Source organism: Cyphomyrmex costatus, unplaced genomic scaffold (genome assembly GCF_001594065.2).
Source record: "Cyphomyrmex costatus isolate MS0001 unplaced genomic scaffold, Ccosl1.0 scaffold273, whole genome shotgun sequence".
NCBI classification, from domain to species: domain Eukaryota; kingdom Metazoa; phylum Arthropoda; class Insecta; order Hymenoptera; family Formicidae; genus Cyphomyrmex; species Cyphomyrmex costatus.
In genome coordinates this window covers 1346967-1367793 of record NW_017276833.1, presented here as the reverse complement: position 1 = coordinate 1367793, position 20827 = coordinate 1346967, and the positions used below count along the sequence as shown (strand labels likewise).

General features: G+C 33.5%; 1 protein-coding gene across 1 annotated transcript; it reads right to left on the bottom strand.

Annotated features, from left to right (window-relative positions):
• Positions 1 to 1138: 1138 nt before the first annotated feature.
• LOC108774711 (solute carrier family 2, facilitated glucose transporter member 8) lies at positions 1139 to 19958 on the bottom strand. Its single transcript, XM_018540872.1, has 6 exons — positions 19726 to 19958; positions 7821 to 8000; positions 7122 to 7293; positions 6047 to 6319; positions 4940 to 5248; positions 1139 to 2039 (listed from the first exon to the last, which is right to left on the bottom strand). The coding sequence occupies exons 1-6, from the start codon at positions 19956 to 19958 to the stop codon at positions 1614 to 1616; spliced, it is 1593 nt and encodes a 530-aa protein (XP_018396374.1). The 3' UTR covers positions 1139 to 1613.
• Positions 19959 to 20827: the final 869 nt, after the last annotated feature.

Genomic DNA, 20827 nt, shown 5'->3' with positions numbered 1-20827 from the left:
TTAATGCGAAGGGCAAAAGGAACCTTTACAGCCGTTCATTATTTATTAATATAGTAAAGCGCTGTGTATAAAAGATTATTTCAACACGTTTAATCAATATATTTATGTACACTATAAATTGCTTATAAAAGTCTTATTTGTTGATCATAACGTGTATGGACAACGAGTGCATTATTAATTGTTAAATTGAATCGCTATATAATTATAATTTCCATTATTAAATCGTCGTCTGCCAAATTTTGAAAGCAGTATGACAAAGAATAAAATTTTTATATTAAAATTTGTAATTATATACTGAAACAATATAAAATTAAAAATCATTTATCATATTTCTCTTTAATTCAAGAAAAAAAAATGCATTGTGCACTTAAAAGTAGTACTCTTATTAAAATAATATTATAACTTATATAATAACTTAATGTAAATTAACTAATAATACAATGTTTGAATATTACTCCTAAAAATTATTTTGTTCGCGTAAATATAATAATATTCATTCTCTCTCTCTATACAAATTATATGATATTTTATAAATAACTAAATATACTCCGACTAATATTCCGATACAGTAGCTTTTCGTTGTTGTCAATATTTATTAAAAACAACAAAGTCACCTCATACCTATTTCTCTTCATATAAATTTATCAATTGACAGTTTTAACGATTTCAAGTTTTAATAATAATTGATGTGAAATTTCCTTTTAAACTTCGATATTTCTCTGTTATTAATATTTACGTTCTCTATGTAGACGCGTTATACAAAATGACTAGTCTCTCATCCGTGAACGAGAAATACGCTGCGAAATTAATATTTTGGTTTTTCGTTCGCTTCACACTACGTCTACAATCATGTAATACTAGAAAAATTTCGATACGATATATTATATAATAGGAAAGTCATATTGCTGCTCCATTACGTTTCTTAATCACGGATCTGACAGGAACTTGAAAACGTAGAAACATTTAATGACACATTACAAATTTCTTCACGCTTGGAAAAACGAAGTTTTTCGAACAATGATACACATACCAAAGTATATCATTAACATACAACTTATAAATATATATAATAAATCATAACTTACGTATAAATATACATAATATGATACTTTCATTATATACATATACAACTGTGCTGTGTTAGATGTTACATAAATGTGTTTGGAAGACGAAGTATTTTTGGTCCCATGTAGAAAACCGTATTAGCGTGTATGTGAGCAAAAATAGAGTCTATCCTTCGTTACACTTTCTCTAGATATCCTGAACATTTTATTTAAATTAGGCCATCATTCATGCGTTAATCGTTTTCCATTTTTCTTTATAATTCAAGCGACATTAAGATAAAAGATTGAATGGTGATTGCTTAAAAAATATTTCTTTTTTACCCATAGTATCTATATGTGTACAAATTTGGCAGTAGAATAGGCACATATATTATCCGCGTTTCTGATAATCTTACTTGATTCCTCTTTTCTACAAAAGACATCAAATTCCTAAATATGTCATAAAAATGTAAAACTTTACTTATTTTTTAAAAAATATCTAATCTCTTCTTGAATTCATCGAGTGTTCAGCATATACCGTCAAAATAATCGTACGCGAGTGATCTCGTCTCACTTTTTCAACCCGTTCTCGACGCTTGCAGTCGAAGTCACTCCGTTAAGTTCGTCCTGAATTTGCTGAAGTGTCTTGCCTTTCGTTTCGGGCAGTAAGAATACCGTATAGAGGATACTGACAAAGCAGAATCCCGCGAATAACCAGAAGTTCACGTAATTGCCTAATGCCTCCTGGAGGTTACTGACGAACTTGGTAAGGAGGAAGGCCAGGAACCAGCAGACGGAAACCGTTATACCGGAAGCCTTGGCCTTGACATTCGGATCGAACATTTCGCCCATCACCGCCCACGGAAGAGGACCCCAGCCCAAACAGTATGTGGCAATGAAGATGACGAGGGAGACCGTCGGCAACCAGGATATCTGTTCCACGACGTCATCCGCGTGCTGTACTTCTTTCAAGTAGAAATACAAGCCTAGGGCACACTGTAACAAAAATGGTCATATAATAATTACATAATAGAAGCACGAGAACGAAAGTCGAAATTTTTATATATGATAAAAAATTCAATATGCTGCTATATGAATATCAGATGTTTGAAAAATTGTTATTTATAGAGTGGCGCGTCGTTACGAGATTTTTTGGATATTTCTGACAATTTTTGCTATAGGGGAGACTGAAACACCATGGATCACGGGGTACCATGGGCCATTGACTGTTTAGAGAAATCCAGAATGTTTAGGTTGGTATCATATGATTGTTATTTAGTTGCCTATACTATGTATTTCGATAGCAGTGATCCGCTTCCGTTATTTTTCCGTACACATGCCGTTAAAGAATCTCATGGTGCGAAGGTGATTTTACCTCTTACAATTTCTTTTATGTTGTTTCTATATAAAGAATAATATACTTATTACGAGTTATATGCGTAATTCTACACATCTTCCTGCATTTTCTCTGCAGTACAGGTAATCATTTATTGTTTACTTCAATGTTATATTTCACCGTCTTTTATATCAGACACATCGGGGCACCATGGGTCATATACTAACAGGCGTTGAGAGTAATTTGCGTAGCTGTAGAACCGTATAGGCATAAAAAATTATGTAATCGTATTTTACGCGTGTCTTATGATAAAAATGTAATTAGATAAATTTCTTTATACATAATAGTTATTGTATAAACTATGCAAAATTGTCTGGATAGTTTAGATTATTATTAAATGAAATAAAATGAATTAAATTGGGCAATACAAATTCTTTTATATTCTTTCAGAAAACACGATAAAAATGGTTAGAAAATATATGTAAAAAAAGCCCGGGCACGAGTCATTTCTATAAATTTCTTTTTCGATTTTTATTTAAAAAACAAATCAATATTTATGAAAAATACTTAATAAATCTTAAAATATATATTATCTCTTAATTATATAAAAAAGTTGAGACCAAAAATCTTACATTTTAATGTATTTTTTACTGTTTGAATTTTTGTGATCCATGGTGCCCCGGTCTTCCCTATATTAAACTGTCGAAGTACTAAACTGCTTTCTCAGTACTTTCAAAGTACTAAATTCGAGTAAACTTGCAATGGCAAAACGAAAAAAGGAAACTCGCGTTTAGTAAAAATCCTAGAATACAACGATTAGAATTTTCTCAATTTATTTTAGTCACCGTGTTATCATATACGCGCGTCTATCTCCTATCATAAATTATGTAATCATGCACGTACAATCTCGTGGAAGTCCTCACGCTTTGTGTGCACTGAATTGAATCCGATGCATTCCATCGTATTTCATCGGAATGCGTAATGACGATCCGTACATATAGTAATGCTTAACCTTCCTCTTCTCGAGGACATTATACATCCTCGTGATTCGTTGTTGCATTTCCTGCATTGTACTTTACCGCGCCTCTTTATAAATATCCGATCTATTAAGAGGATTGTGCAAGCTCCAAATGGCGATAACAGGTATCAACTCTGTGTCGAATAATTAAGTCATTCGCCCCGAGAATTTGCCTGAAGGCGAGATGCATGATAAAAGAAGTTAAATACCGCAACAAGTGTAATTATGCATGCCGATCGTAAACTCACGATCGAGAAATGCAATTTAATGATGATCTAAACGTAATTCATGTACATGAAAATGAATCGCACGATAATTCACTTTAGTCATCTATTATAGAAATTATTGTAGACAAGAATTATTTGTTGGGTATAACTGTTAATGTCAAATTAATACATAATATCACTAAACAAGATTGACATTTTTATCAGTTTTCTCTTATTTGAATTTTATTATATAACGCTCCTTTTATAAGCGTTGTGATTATGACATCAAAGAAGATGAATTAAAACAAACATTACATAATAACATTCATTTTTAATTCATCTCATCAAATATCGTCATAATTATAATGTTTATAAAAAGCAGCCTTGCATTTTATAAAATTCAAATGGAAAAAACAGATAAAAATGACAATTTTGTTTCGTAATATTAATTTGTATATGGTATCTGATTCAAAATTTAATTGCAGTTCATATTCACTGATTAAATACGATTCAACAGATAGTCGTGTTTTTTGGAATAAAATTTATCTTTATACTTTAAAGATTTTAATCTGAATTCCTTAAGATTCCTTTGAAATTTTAATCAACTGCAACGCATGTCCACTCTAACAAACTCAGATTCGTTATCGCAGGGCAACAAAGTTACAATTCGTTCTATAAAACAGAAAGCAAACTTTACGGGTAACCGCGTCTATCGCTTCATGAATAGGCTAATTTTGGACACGCTTTTCATGCAAATTTTCGAATCAATCTGGTATTCATCAAAAGAGAGTAGTATGAAAATTTAATAAAAGTTTCAATGCAAGATTGAATATTAGGTCCCGCATCATTGATTCTCTGAACTATCATATACCTTCAAACTAATTGTAAGTGAATCTAATTATTACAGTAAAATCCTCAACGTTTTATAAATGACTACAATCGGCTTCTTAAAAGCAAGAGGATCGAAAAGATAAAACAAGAATGTATTATTTTGTATAATAATATATTCTTGTGTAGCTTACAATATCTTTTAACTTCGTGCTTATTTAAAAATACTTTGGCACTATAATTGATTTCTACTAACTTTGATCTTTAGTTAATGAGACAATACATATATATCATCAAAGACAAGAAAAGATTTAGCTATTCAAAGTCTTTTCTAATCAAGTCTAAAATCATCTTTGATTCTTTCTCTCTCATAATTGAATTAAATATTATATTCCAGATTTATACATAAAATTTATTTATTTATTTGTTTTTACGGCTGTATTTTTTTAAATTCAATTGACTAATTAAGTTGATTACTTTGAGATTAAATCTGAAGACAATTACTCACCAAACTGACTGTCTCTCCGATGCCGGAGATAACGAGAAGCATCCTTCTACCTGACCTGTCGACAACTACAGGTGTCACCGCTGACGCTAACACTTGCACCACTCCAATGATAATCGGTGCTACATCTGTTGGCACAGCACCTCCAGCAGCCATGAAAATATTCTGCATATAGAACAGCACGACATTGATACCGGTAAACTGCTGAAAGGAAACCAAGGCACAAGTATGGAGCAGTGCCTTGAAGTTCGCCTTCACCTTGAACAGATCCGAGATGCTAACTTGATTCTTAAAAGCCTCGTCGAGTATCGCCTGAAAAAATCGAAACCGAGAGACAAATTTATTAGACGATAAATATTAAAATTCGAACATAACAATCTATCTAGAATGTTCTAAAATAATGAGATAGTTTTATTTAAAAAATGTCAAATAATGCTGAAGCAAAATTGCCATTCACTTAGAATTTGAGCATCTATGTTCCTCGGTTCAGTGATAATTATTTTTGTAATTATATTTTGAAACTTTCGACGCTCGAACAATAGCTGTGCTGTAACCTATAACTACGTAAGATTGGAAGAACATCGGACAATTTTGTGAAACTTTACATTGTAGGAAGGGATATTATTTGCAAGCCAATCATAATTGTCCATTACGACTGTGCGATATTGTCGTTTAGGATCAAAGAACGGCCTCAGCTATGACCTCGTTTATCTAAACTGATCTGACGGACAATGTATGCTCGGACATGTGTCTAGCAATGATTGAATACGTGCTTGCAACGGTGCATTCGCGATCACCTTGTCAGTCGAGCGACCCGCTGAGAAATCAATGAAGCCATAAACGATCGCGAATGGAAGTAGCATTTTTTATTAGAATAATATATATATATTAACCGCATATTTACAATAATTTATTTTCTCGAGAGAGATTTTTTATAAAATACTTTATAGAATATCCCAACAGTTTGAATTTTTTGACAAAAAATTAATACATAGTCAACTGAGATTAAAATTGATTCTCCTGATCTTCAAAAATCTTAAGAGATTCTGAGATTCTTTTAGAACCGACGATTTTATAAAAGAGAAACTTATATCTCGCACAATGGCTTACCTGTATTTCATCAGCCTCCTTCTGAACAGCCGCTTTGGATTTGCTTCGGAGCTTCGCCAGAGATGCGATCGCTTCATCTCTGCGGCCCTGACCAAGCAGGAAGTACGGAGATTCCGGCATCATAATAAAGGAGAAGAAGAAAATTATCGGTATGATCCCACAGAGAATCCAAAAAACGGTGTAACTAACAAACGGTCCAATAGAATAGGCGTATAAGAAACCGATCACGATAAAGAGCTGAAGAAAAGAGCCCAACGCTCCTCTGATTGACATCTGAAAAGTTACGTGAATTCGTTATTATGTGTATAATGACCAATTTAATTATTAAAAATTGAAATGTAAAAACGAGACTAATGAGAGTTAAAGTGCGATGATAAGAATATTAGTTAATTTATGTACCTACAAATATTTTATATTCATATTATAATATTTGGTTAAATATCTTATTTTGCTCTTCGGAGACGTATTCGTATTTTATATTAATATTATTTAACAAATCTCTCATCGGTTTTCGTTTTATATACTTGACTGACCAACATATATCAACTGCGTACAACGCATTATCAAAAATGTAACTGGGAGGAAATACTTATTTCTAGTCCTCTGAGAACGTTTGACCTTTTAATTTATTGCTATGTAGGTAGTTTATAGCAGAGTAGAAATGTTCAATCAAGTAATTAGGGTAAAGAATATTTCTACACAAATTAATTAGCGTTCTAATTATACCGCGCTCTACCCCTCACTGACTCACACTTTAATTTTTAATAATTTTGAAAGTGTTTCAGAATTTTACTTAATTTAAATTTAAATTGTTAAGTTAATTTAAATTTTACTTTATTTTTTAATATTATTTAACGAACAAGAGTTCAAATATAATAATTATTTTATTTGTTTTAGTTATAGAGTCATAGATTCTGCGAAGTAGGACAAATTTTTAAAATCAACAAAAAATGCCTAAATATAATAATACAAAAATTTACACAAAACGTAAAAAATCCTAGAAGACTATGTGTAAGTAATTGCGCTGTTTGTACGTACATATTGCACACATGTGTGCATGCAAAACAAAATTTACCTCGGCAATTTCGCCGCAATACATAGGGAGAATCGTGAATACGACAGACAGAGCCAATCCAAATATTAATCGAGCGACGTAAAGCTGAGCAATGTGACCTGCAGAGGCGACAAGTATCCATCCAATTAAAAACGGCACCACGCAAGATAACAACGCTCGTTTACGGCCCAGTCTGTAGAAATGACGATGGAAAAAGTCAGTTCCCGTTATCTTTGTTTCAGCCATTCAATGTTTGAATTTAATACAGGCTTTTCTACAAGCGGTACAGTAATCATGTCATCTTTGTTTAACACTAGCAAACAACGAAATTGTAATGACTTATACTGTATTACACCTGTATTATCTGTGCTGGGAAAGCACCCTTTATCACTTCACAAAGATTGATTTTTTTCTCTAGTCTCCAACTTATAGTCTCGAAAAGTAGAACGTAGTTACGTAATTGTTTATATATTGCAAAATTACTTGTCCGATTGAATCGCTAATTTATACTTTGAGACCCTCGAGTAAAAATCTGTTCATGCAAGACAAATATGGTGGCAATATTTGATTTTATATTGCAAAGTATATAGAGCTCCATAAGCTTTACATCCTATATATTCTGCAATATATTACAGCAGTTACCGTCTTTTATAAGAAAAATGTGTAACCAGACTGTTAATAAGAGAGAGCGAGAGGGTCTCTAATTTATATAGATAATACCTTTCTCCAAGGTATCCCGCCACGAAGCTGCCGACAATAGGACTGAGGGCCATCAGAGACCCTATCCAGGAACTCTGTTCGCTGGTGATTTTCGATCCCAAAGGTCCGCCATTCTTCTCCAAGAGAGGAAGAACTGGACTTGTCCATCCCATCGTCACACCAGTCGCAAGAACGGACAGGCTGGCTGTAATTTCAAGATGTATGTACAAATGGGAAATAAAAAGGTACACAGATTCGCGTATCTTTTTCGCACGCTCAATATTAATTCCTTAAATGTTTAACGATGACTTTACAATTGAGCGCCTTAATCTATAGCTTTTGAAAGGTAACATCTTATAATCGCTATTTTATCACTTTAATAAGACTTAATAGAACATCCATCTGCCCACAAACAGATTTATATTAAATCGTAGATAAATATGAAAACAAATGATTATACAAGTCCACGCGCAAATATCAGTCATTATCGCGTTTGCCGCATATTTAATAGGTTTGTACTTTCTAAGAAGCTGTTACTTTAGAATTCTTTTTGTCCTATTACTGTTCCCAAAAATTTATGTAATGACAAACTGCTAAGTAAAATTCTAGTAAAAAAGTATAATAAATCATTTCTTTTATCATATTTTTCTTATTAGTAATTTTTCATTTCTCTTAATATAATTATATAAGAATGTTGTGTAACATATTACTGAGTATATCGAAACTTCAAGTATTTTATTTAGATAATTGTTCGCAAAAATTAGGTCTTATGTTTTAGGGGCTGTCCATATATTACGTAAGCAAATTTTTGGTCGTTTTTAACCCCCTCCCTCCCCTATGCAAGCAAGCATAAGGATTTCTGAGACCTCCCTGCTATAATTACGTAAGATTTTTTCGTGCCATGCAAAAAAAAAGCTAATTTGCTAATTGACAGCAATTAGTTTTGACAAGACATTTTCGTCATTTTCGACATTTTCGTCTAAACTAATCGCAACGCAATAATACGATTTTTTTTCAACATATATTAAAAAAATTATATAATTGCATTGAAAAAATTGTGCTAAAACGAACTGTTATTAATATCAGCAATTTAAAAATATTTCTAATCTAAAATCCCTTTATCACGAGAGAGCTGTATATCTATTTTTTTTTCTACAAAACCTAAATTCACACACACAAAGTTATTTAAATGTTTAATGATGGAAGCTGGAAATTTTGTTTTGTCAGAGAAGAGACACTACCTTAGGGAGATATATTTATCTGTTTCGTTACAAAAATCTCAAATTACATTTTTATCAACCGACGAAAAATTGACTTTTCCGAAGGTGTTTTTGTCTCTCGAGATTATAGTAATTCAATCGTGCTAACGTTCGGAACAACTTGTAGGCAATGCTCTGCTGAAACTCTGATGAAACTCGAGTTTCAAAGTGCGCTTTGAAGGCTTTTCCGGTGATAAAGAGGTTTTACATAATTGTGTATTTCAGGTAATACGGTGAGATTCAAGGCCCGCTATGCTTCCGGTTTTACGGAGCGATTGGTACACGTTCGAAACTTACAAAGCAGAGATTTTAACTGCAATGCAGCAGAGAATATCCAGCAGCTGTTGCAGGTAAATTTAATATACGTTTCGAAGGTTAAGTAAAAAATTGTTTTCAATCCATTGCAAAATCCGCAAATATATTAGTATCTAATAATTCTTTCATTATATATATTGAACAAAATAAGTAGCGTTTATATTTGTATTATTACAAAGAAATTCGTACTTATTATCAGTGTACCATTATTTAATAATATTCTATCTCTTTTTTAATTAAACACAAGAAACTTTTAGTTATGCTTTATATTACGAATGTAAAAGAGACGGCGCATTTATATATTTCGCGTATTTATGTGGAAGAAGAAAACTTCGTGTTTACGATCGACACGTCGTTGACCGATGATAATTTTATATTAACGGATAATCTTAATTTATATTCCGTATCACGAATGTGGGAGAGGATGATTTTGTGTCCGGGTGCATAAACATGAATTGAATTATGCGCTGATTTGTCACTTTATTACAAATAGCCGTATGCGGAACCGCGGAAAAATCAACCAGGCGGTTATTATAATGATACACGCCGCGGTATTATCGCAATTTACTTACGTATTTCGCTTACGTAATTTCTCGACGTAAAGCGTCACGTGATTGCGTCGTCGATTGCGCGTCACGGTACTGAAACTAGTATAAAAATGTTTGTCGCGTGTGTAAGAATCGCACGCGCACTTGACATCGAAAATATACAATCTCGCTATTGGTTGCGTTCAGCAGACTCAACCGTTATTGGTATAAATGTTTGTCGCGTGTGTAAGAATCGCACGCGCACTTGACATCGAAAATATACAATCTCGCTAATATTGGTTGCGTTCAGCAGACTCAACCGTTATTGGTATTATTCTTTCAGATCAGCCAATAGCAGCGAGCGCTCACAGATTTGCTCCGCAACGGTTGAGTCTGCTGAAGACGCGACCGTCGTCATAACGTAATGTTAAATTTCTCATTACCGGCACGTACATAAGATTGCACTTCGCGTTTTTACGAAGAAAGAGACAGCTTTGACAGCAATGATCCAATCACGCAGAAGGCAACAAACGTGCGCGCAAACTCTATTTTATTGAATTTCATTAGCGTTGCTTTATTTCATATATTGTCAGTGATTACCTAGTAATATTAAACCCTTGATTAATTGTGTATTCATTAAATACTATATCAATAGCGTCCTACTGGAAACTTGTTATGAAATACTATAAATGTAATATTTAACGAATACACGATTAATCAAGCGTTTAATATTATCAGATGATCACTGACAATGTATGAAATTAGAAAAAAAAGAATTGCATAAAGGAAGACAATAGTATTATACGAGCAAAATTTGTGTAATTACTTGTGTAAAAAGTCGTGGACCTTCCCCGTAGGGCTGTTATTATCATACAAGGACTGTTAAAAATAATCTAACCCAATTCAGTTTTTTTTTTGTGTGGGGCAGCTCTCGCTTCGCGTGGAAAATCGAGGATGCGGTCGAGTTGCCACTACGAATACTTTGAAGCGTTACTTGATTGGTCAATTTGTAAAAGTCTTTCCTTTGATTGGTCAATCAAACGCTTCAAAGCATTCGTAGTTGGCAACTCGACCGCACCCCGAAACCCACGTGCAACAGTACAATTATGAAAGTTGTGCACCCTTAAGCAGGGAGGGAGGAGAGACAGAGTTGCTTCGCGTAGGAGTCGTTCACCCCTAAAGGAGGAGAGGTGGGGTGAGAGTCGCTTCGCGTGAAAGTAATTTTTCAAACTTTTTTGGTTTATAACTTTTTAACGGACAGCGATCGCCACTTAAAACTTGGTGGAGTTATTCAGAGTCACGACCTTGACAACATGTCACAAGGTCAAGGTCATCGAAGGTGGCTCCCCTTTTCTGAATATTCACCAAAATATTTTCTTTGAGACCATAAATTATCTCCAATCCAGTATTGTTTTTCCTCAAACAATTCAATGTGAAACTTCCTAATTATAATTTAAAATTCAAACACGTGCACATCCAAAACGTTTTGATACAAAGACGTCATAAATTGAGATGTCTTTGGTTTTGTTTATAAAGACGTCTTTCTGAGACGAATAATCATGAAAATTTTAAGATAGACGCGTCCTGTAAAACAATCAATATTCTCTGAGTGCGCAATAAATTTGCTTGCGCATCAAAAAGAGTCAACGTCCCATTTTGATAAGCAAGTAAAACACAAATAGAGAGTTTCACACTCATGGTCCTAATCGTCATTATTGCGTGGGGGGCTATCACCTCTCTGTTTCCTCTTGATCTCTTTGCGCGCGACAGTACGCGATTCTTGTATTTCATTAATTACTAATTTTACCGAGTTTAGTAAATTATTTTCTCATTGACTGTGTAACACGAGGTGATAGTAAATATCGATCGCAACGCAATTAATTCGTGCCGAATATTCCCGCGAATATACAGATCCAAATATATAGGTGGGCGTTTATCAATTCGCGATATCAAATACAATCATGTTACGAGATAGAACTGACACACGTGGTATCTCGTTTTCGATGAAAAATCTTTGCGTTTACAATTGTTTTTCCATAACTACATCATCCATCGATCACACCATGCACTTGCTGAACGATTTGACATTTCCCTTATCATTTAACAAACCACGATAAAATTTATCTTATAATTTTAAATCAATTTTAAATCACAAATCATATATGTTATAATTTCAAATCTATGTATAGTTATAGCGGAACTTATGTTTAATTTATCTATTCTATCTTTTTTCACACAAACAAAATTTAAATATCAGATAATTAAAATTGCGAATTAAAATTTACAAATAACGACTTTTAACATTCAACAAAGTTTTTAGTAAGCGATGAAAAATAGTATTATAATGGTAGTGATTATCTTTATGGAAATAATGTACAATAGATGAATCTTTCTCTCTCCCCCCCTCCCTCTCTCTCTCTCTCTCTCTCTCTCTCTCTCTCTCTCAATAAATAAACTTAATTTTATCCTAAAAAATCAAGATAAAATAACATAATTCAATTTCCTTGTGGACTCCAAAATTGAAACCAGGTGAATCCAGTGACGAGAGGCGAGTGAGAGTAGTACAGCGTGTTGTTGTTACGCAAAGTAATAAGAAGTGGTATAAAATAACGTGACCAATAATATTAAATGATATTCTACATTGACATATTTTTATCGAGACAGCAAGTAATCTTTTTCATATATTAATATATAATTATCGTTCTGGTTATGAAAGAATTTCTTTGCCAGTCTTTAAATAGAGATTTAAAATTTTGTCACGATTAAATAAAAAATTGAGTATTTTTAAACGAGGTGGCCATAATCTGGCGAGACTTTCAAAACAAAAATGCTGATATCGAAGACGTACTGCTGAAAACGCAAGGATCGATGCATCTTTGCCCCTGAATGAGATATCGTAGTTGATGTCGATACTGTATCAAGTAGTCAGAGTTCGACGATGACTCGTCGAATGATTGACTGGTACACAATCCTTCTTAGTTTTCTTCATTTTTATTCGTCGATTCAATGAAGCCTGCAATTGTACCAATAGAACGTTCTTTTGTCACGAATTTTTACGTGACAATCTACCTCTTTGTTTACGTGTTCACGAATGTGACGTGGTGTACGGCGAGTGCCAAATTATCGCGGGACAGAAATACGCGGAATGGGCAACAAAGTGGCCTGGACGAGCGATAAAAATCGATAAGCAACGGAGCGTTGTTACCATAAATACTTTTACGAAACGCTGCACTATACATCGTAAATTATAGAGTAAAAGTCAGGCGTCGATTAAATGTCAAAATATAAGAAAGTGCCAAGAGTATTTGTAAATTTAATTTACTAATACTTTTAAACATTGGTAATATAAAAGTCAATTAAAAAATGGCTCTCACAGTAACAGTTCTTCCATTTTGATGGATTATATTATGTTATCATATAACATTGAAATACTAAAAGAGATAACAGTATCATAGTCTATTTTATACAATAACTTTTGTAATCGACATTTAAATTCAGAACTTAGCGATTACATTCCTCGATCGAACGATTCTAGACTCAAAGTTATGAAATATTTATTATTTAGAACATTATTTACAAAATTTGATGACACTGTCCTTCACAAAAATAAATTTAACAGATTAGTTTTTCTTTAATATTTGTTCGATAAAATTATACACTTTGTCGAAAAAAAATTTTACGAAAAAAAGTACAGAAAAACTATATAGATTGAAATAAGTTAGAAATTTTTAGTTTTTAGATATTCGTATAGTGGAATTAAAGTGAGGTTTTTTTATCTTAGAAATTCTTAGTTTTCCGTAAATATTTGTAATGGAACGTAGAGTGACGTTGTTTGTTTCGTAATGCCAGATACGAAAAAATTTTCTGTAAAAACACTTGTAATACAAAAGACGTACACGAAAACAGGAGGAAAATTTTTTGTTTTCCAAACAAAAACGCTATTTTAATTCCTACAACGAATATCTATGGAAAATTAAGAATTTTTAATATCTTATCTTAATCTATGTAGTTTTTCGTAAAAATTTTTCTGCCAAGGGGATATTTAAGAAAAAAAATTAATTTGCAGAATGTAAATAAACGTATACACATAACTTCTTCTGTATATAGGCAGCTCAGTACTAAAAATCTATAATACGTGTAATATAAACTACAGATTAGCAGTAGAGCTACGACTTATCGAATGATTATTTTGATACTGAAAACTTCAAAGAGGTCATCATCAGTCAACTTAGGAATAAATTACATTAGCAAAATGTTTACCTGCTATTATTTCACTTTACATAATTCAAAATGTGTATAGTCAAATAAAATGTAAAAGAACGAACACAGTAAATGTAAAATAAGAACAGCACACTTAAGTGTACATATATTCGTGTGAGAATATATACGTTCAAGAAAAACATGTATAACATTAAATGCTAAAATGTAACTTAAAAACGTTGGAAATGCTTGAAAGTAGAAATTAGAAATTTGTTGAAAAACCGTATGAGCAACAAATGGAAATATAAGAGTCAACATACAAAAATAATGAGACAACAAGTTAAATATAATATAAAATGTGATTAATTAAAATTAAAACTCAGAACATGAAAAGTAGATAAAATTGTTACATGTTTCGACTGCTAGATTGAGCCATCTTCAGACAAATAAATGTAATCATAGAATCAAATGTACAATTTATTAAATCGCGACAAAAAACAGTGATATAAGTTAACGCAGTAAAATAAGGAACATGGTAAGAAATGTGTTATAATAAGTGCCGGCTATTTTATAGTGGTATATTAGCACCTTGGTAAGTATAACGGCTACTGAATAAATTATTATTACAATTTACTGTCTAAGTGGAGATATTAAGAGAGACCATTATGCCTACAAAGGCCATAACATCACCTATGATGTTCCAAAAAATTACGTTAAAAATATTGGAAGAGATACAGGAAATCCAAAGATATTGAAAAATCATCAATCATGCCGAGAGAGAGAGAGAGATGCGGTCATAAAATTCACTTCCAGCGAGATAAGGCAATATCTAAATTACAGTTAACAGAAAATATAATCGCATTTTTATATGCAAAAAGAACAGGCCTCCTCCCATCGCCGAATAATAATCACGACAATAAATCGCCTAATGAATTACAATAATGGAACGCGTGACGTAGCACGATTATGTTTGAATACGATTAGCGTGTGTTTGCAACTCGATATGAAAAAAAAAAGTCTGGATCATCATCGCGTATATTTTTATGCGTGATTTGTAAATATTGTCACCATCATATGTTGCAAAATCATATTGACGTTGCACCACGATCAATCGACAAACATTGACGTCCGCGCGATGAAACATTGAACTGTGTCGGACACACACATAAAATTACAACGAATTAAAAATGGTGACAACCGCGATAGGAAAGGATAGAACGTAATCGATGGTTAACGACAGGCGCGTGAAAGAGGCGTTACCGCGGATAACAATATATTCGGGAAAATCTCGGTTGAAAATATAAAAGTATCATGACAATGAAGTATCTATCGCGTAGCTGTCGATACCGTAAAATAGTGAAGTTGCATTTTTTTTACATGCGCGAGATCTCGTCATTGAAGGCTGATAAAGATAAACAATTATTGGATAAACAGCTCGCCATAAAAGACGGAATGAATCGTAGAATTTTATTCTGAATATGAGAGAAAACATGCGAATCGCTTCGGAGAACGTTGCCAAAATTGTAAACTTTCTTTCTCATGAAATTTTTTTTTATGAATATCGAACCCATTTTCTCTTAACCGACATTTAAACGAGAACCTGCTCATCGAGTCCACTTAGCGTGTATTAAAAGTTGTTTCAATTACGTTTGTGTCGTCCATAGTCAAGAGACAATAACATTTCATTTTCCAAATTGATTCCAGTTAATCTTAAAACTGCATCTTACATCAAAGCGAAGTTGCGGTTTAATAAACAAGATTGACATATTAGATTTTTAAAGGTGGCAGGTATGAATTAAGATGCGTTTATCACATATCTCTTATGACGCTGTCACGTCGAGAGATTAACCAGCGACCTGCATTATTCACGTACGAGTCTACATTAAAACTCTCATTTACGTGATGGAATAAATTAATTTAAAATCTTCAAGAGTGAAGGCTGACAAATGCACTCTTATATGCAAAATCATCAATACAAAAATTCCGATGAATATTTAAGCGACTTTCACTTTCACTAGAATTGAACTTATTCGAGCTGACTGAGAATTAAACCGGCTTTTGTCAAGCAACTTAACAAATGCCTTGCATCAGATGCTCATTCGTTGGATGTATAGGAGATAATACGATATACACACCTTGCAGTTGCAATATGTCTACATACATATATTTTATAATATTACACGCCGTACAGGAAGTACTCCGGTCTTCCGTCACGAGGACAAGTCGATCCTACGAATACGAATTGCCCGGTTATCACGCCAGTTCACGTTTGTAACAATAGTGAAATCAAATCCGTTGGTTTCCGTATAAATAAATAATCGGTGGTTAAGGACGCGGGGATTACCGTTTCCTCGCGTTCAAGGATTCTCGGCTCTCACGTTGCGCGGATTTCTGATTTCGCGCGGATCGTCATTGCTGAATTAATCAGAGCTGATCTGAATTTTTATGTATAGGTACTTGTTGTGCGCGCGGTGATTTACCTAAATATATATTAGCTCTACGTGATTCAGCGTGCGACTTAAACACGGAAAAAGAATCCGAGCACGTGGATTCTTCTTATTTAGTAGAACGAAGAAGTATCTGATATTCCTTTTTTTATTGATCCTACTACGAAGAGAAATATAAAATAATCTTGGAAACGATTGATATTCGAGAAAAAGAGATACTAGATTAATTAATAAAAAAAAATAATGTAATACTGCCTCTTAAAATATAAATGTACACTAGAATTCTAATAAATTTTATTGGAATTGGCAAGTTTATTATAAGGACAGGTATCTCGTGTAAAATTTATTTCAATTTTCTGGTAAATAAGCGATTGTCGTATAATTATACCGTAAGAACTTTTTACATTTCGTAAGAAGTAAATGTATTTTATAAATTACCACATATCTTAGTATATAGAATTAACCTTATCGATGAGTATTTTTTACCTTATCGCCGATAAAATTCATTTTACTGCGCAGTAAAAAGTACAAGTGTATAAAGTTTTGTGAGTCGTTTATGCTTGCAGTTTTGAAGAATATGAATTTATTTCACTATAAGGGAATAATTACTTGAATAGATTTACCGTAATGCACCATCTACTTCGCACCTCCGACATTTTTACTTTCAGGTAAATGAAATTTGACATAAGTTTGACACACCAATAACCGAAATATTTTCACCAGCCATGTAAGGTGAAAATTACTTAATCGTTTCACTCCGGTTTTGGTATCCGAGAGCGCTGATTCCCATCGGCAGTCGGATTGCTCTCAATCCGACCGACGATCATTACCGAACAATTGAAGCGGGTTCGCCGCTAGTCTCATTACGAATTCGATTGATTTGCACCGCAAGAGAGACCCCCTCCCCGTTCGACTCGGGATTCTCATTTCGAGGTCTCGTTCGACCGGCTACCGCCTGCATACCGGTAATGAGGAAGTAGTTTAAACCGATTGCGATCTTTGTCGGTTAAGATTGAATTTGGCCGAGCGCCGGATGTGAATCGTTTAATATTCCCGTCGTCCGAGGACGCGAAGGACTTGCCTATGGACATGAATCGTATAGCGCACGTAACGCGGCGTCGTTCTTTCTCCGAGTGGCTCGCTCGATGCTGATACTTCAAGTTTGATCTTGGCTCGAGGTTGATCTCGGGTCGGTCAGCCGAAATTATCCAACGGAATAATTATGTTGGTTTCTTCTTTCTCGCCGCGCTAAAACCGTGTGGATTTAACAGCGATCAGATACGCGTTTATTTTCCTGGCTAAGTGGCGATCCTTCGATTCTTGCCGTGTACACGGTTTTTTCTTCCTGGTAAATTGCGAATCTTCGATGCTCGTCATTTATACATTAGGGAAAAACATTATAAAAACATCATAATGGAATTTTTTTTGTCTTCGTAATGAGCTCTTATTTCTTTCCTTTAAGGAAAACGATTTAATAAATGTAATATAGGATAAAGTTTGCAATAAAAAATACTTATTAAATAATAAAAATTCTTTCGATGAAATTTATCATTGTTTATTATTTTATCAAGCTGTGAAGAGTCACGTTATCTTTTTCATTATTGATTATGACGTGTTTATTGTTAACTTTAGAAACGGAAATGAGATAATTGGAAATTCAATGTATAAATGCTTATATTATATCATGATAACGCATTCGTATTTCACTATACACATGTATTTATCTGAAATAATATTTCCATTTATACATTATCATTATGTTATCACGTTATGGATTACTTTCGTAAAATTTTGATAAAGTAACATGATTAGTGATATTTTCATGATACCATCAAAAAATGATGCATATAACATTAATTAAAATTGAATAATTCTACTTCACGTACTCGCATCGTGTCCTTGACTAGTTTTAATAAATCATTCGTTGCGATCAAGAAAACCAAAAAAAATCATAAATATTTTATTAATTATGGCCAAAATAAAAAAATGACGGAAAATAACCTCCTAAAAAATACACCCAACTAGACGTCAGCGGTCCGAAGTGACATTTAAACGATAAACTACCAACTGGATCGTTAATATTCAACTTGAGCGTTATTTCATACCTCATGTTGAATTGAATGTATATATATTTTTATAAAGATATATACGTGCAGAATAATTTTGATTCTCGCGAACACTGACGGTTGCATCACGCGCATTGCAAGGTGCAGCTGCAGTGTGCTCCACACACGTGGTGAGAGCGAGCGGCCGCGTATCATGCCTCTTCATTTTCTTCAATTAATATCACACGCATCAAAAGTAAGTGCACTATTAAAAAGCAAATAGCATGATTTATCGTCCCATTATCCAATCTATTCGTTTCAAACCCTCTGGACTGAACTATGTCGATGAATGTGTAATGTAATTCAATTCTCCTTTTGAAGGAAGATTAAAAAAACAATGCCGCGCAAAAGGAATGAAATTAAATCTAATATTATACATTGTACAGATATATTTCAATTTAGCTTTTGATCTTTTCCGAGTTTCAAAAACACAAAACGACTGAAATATGATGAAGAATATAAAGAACGAGTTTCCCCTCAAGAGAGCGTCGAGTCGATCGATCAGATTGTGTAACGCAAGGGTGATTATTCGTCTCAACTATAAATTCATCACTATTTCTAATTCAGCATATCGTACCGATAGAAATTTTGCTGCATTTTAATTTGAAAAGCACTTCAAATAATTAATTATAAAAACTAAATAAATAATACATCGTTTATTATTATTTAGAATCTTACTTTATAAGCTTGTATTTAAAATACAAATGTCCTAGATAATCTCTATTGTTTCCATAATAAAACAGAATAGTGTAACTTTATAAGAATAATATAACTTTTATATTGACGATTTACACGTAAAGTTTTTAAACAAATAAATTAAATTAATACACGATTAAAAAAATTAATCTATCAAGTATCAACTCCATTTAAAAAAAAAAAATTTAGGAAATTCTTCTAATTTTTACAATCAAATTTTTTAAAGTTGATTTCTTCATGAAATGTATAATTTGATTAAAATAAACAATTCGCAAAGCCTCCGTGACACGATAGTGCTTCGATAATTAATGGATTCTTAAATTAATCAGATCTTTCTCCCTCTTTGGTATTTAATCTTTTATTTATAGACTAGGGACTTACCCGCCGCAGCAGCCAGGAACTGGACGCGCTTGGAACCCTCCTCCGTCATGTCTTCGGCAACACTATGTCCGTTGGCGCGTAATGACGAGTTCCGTGTGTCCAATTCCACCGATTCTCTGACCGGGGGTGTACCATTCACCGCCGTAAGGGAACTCACTGGTACAGGGCTGTAGGCATAGTCTTTATAAGTGCGCCCCTCTATTTCCTCATTGCCGCGAGTGGGGGTCATTTTCTCGATCTCTCTTTCTCGCTCGGCTGCCTCCGATCCGTCACCACCTCTCTCTCCCACTCCTTCCTTTTGCCGTTCGTCGCGAGGCGCGATCTCGATCGCGGGTCGATAGCGGTCGCTACGGCAATGCGGGATGCAACGGCCGACGTCTCCAGGCCTAGACCCTGAAACGGGGCGTCATGGTCAAGGTCGGGCGGGGTCGCCGCGCACAGAATATAAGTCTCCATAAGAATCGTCTTTATGTCGAAAGGGGAGGGCCCTTGTCGAGAAAAGCGTCGAGTACGAAGAACGAGAGGATATAGAGAATTTTTTTAATTGTATTTGGAATCTAATTAAATCCAATCGCGATCTCGATAAAACATTTATGGAGGTAGAACTTTTAAAATAATGTGCGAGATATCTTATCTTTTTTTTTTTATGTATTTACATATTTATTCGTGATATCTTCTTTTTATCAAGAAATTCAGCTTCATACAATAAATAAGAAAATAATAACACAAAAAGTAACGGTGAAATTAAATTAATAATTATATGTATTTTTCTGTTCTGCAAAAGGAGAGAGAATGCGAAATTCTAATATCAAACTCGTCCATTAAGTCTAATTTGAATGCATTTCTAGAAAATTTCTGTAGAAAAAGCTGCAAATACTGCACGATGAATGCGCCCACATGTATCTTTCAATTTGCGCGAACATCAAAATAAATGGAGGCATTTATCTGACAATGAAGAAATAATTTGTCCCAAAATATCATCTCTCATGCTTACACAAAGTACTTTTTTTTTCATCAAATCTTAATATCGAATCTCCAAGCTCGTTCGAAGCTTATATAGACATATGGTACTAGGTTCGCTTCGATAAATTTCACGTG

Bases quoted from the DNA above. Each gene is read 5' to 3' on its own strand.
- LOC108774711 (XM_018540872.1), bottom strand. From the start codon at position 19,958: ATGACCCCCACTCGCGGCAATGAGGAAATAGAGGGGCGCACTTATAAA. The intron at 6,320-7,121 runs GTAAATTTTGTT...GTAACTTTTCAG, and splicing joins ATTGCGGCGAAATTGCCGAG to ATGTCAATCAGAGGAGCGTT. The intron at 5,249-6,046 runs GTAAGCCATTGT...CGATTTTTTCAG, and splicing joins AGGAGGCTGATGAAATACAG to GCGATACTCGACGAGGCTTT.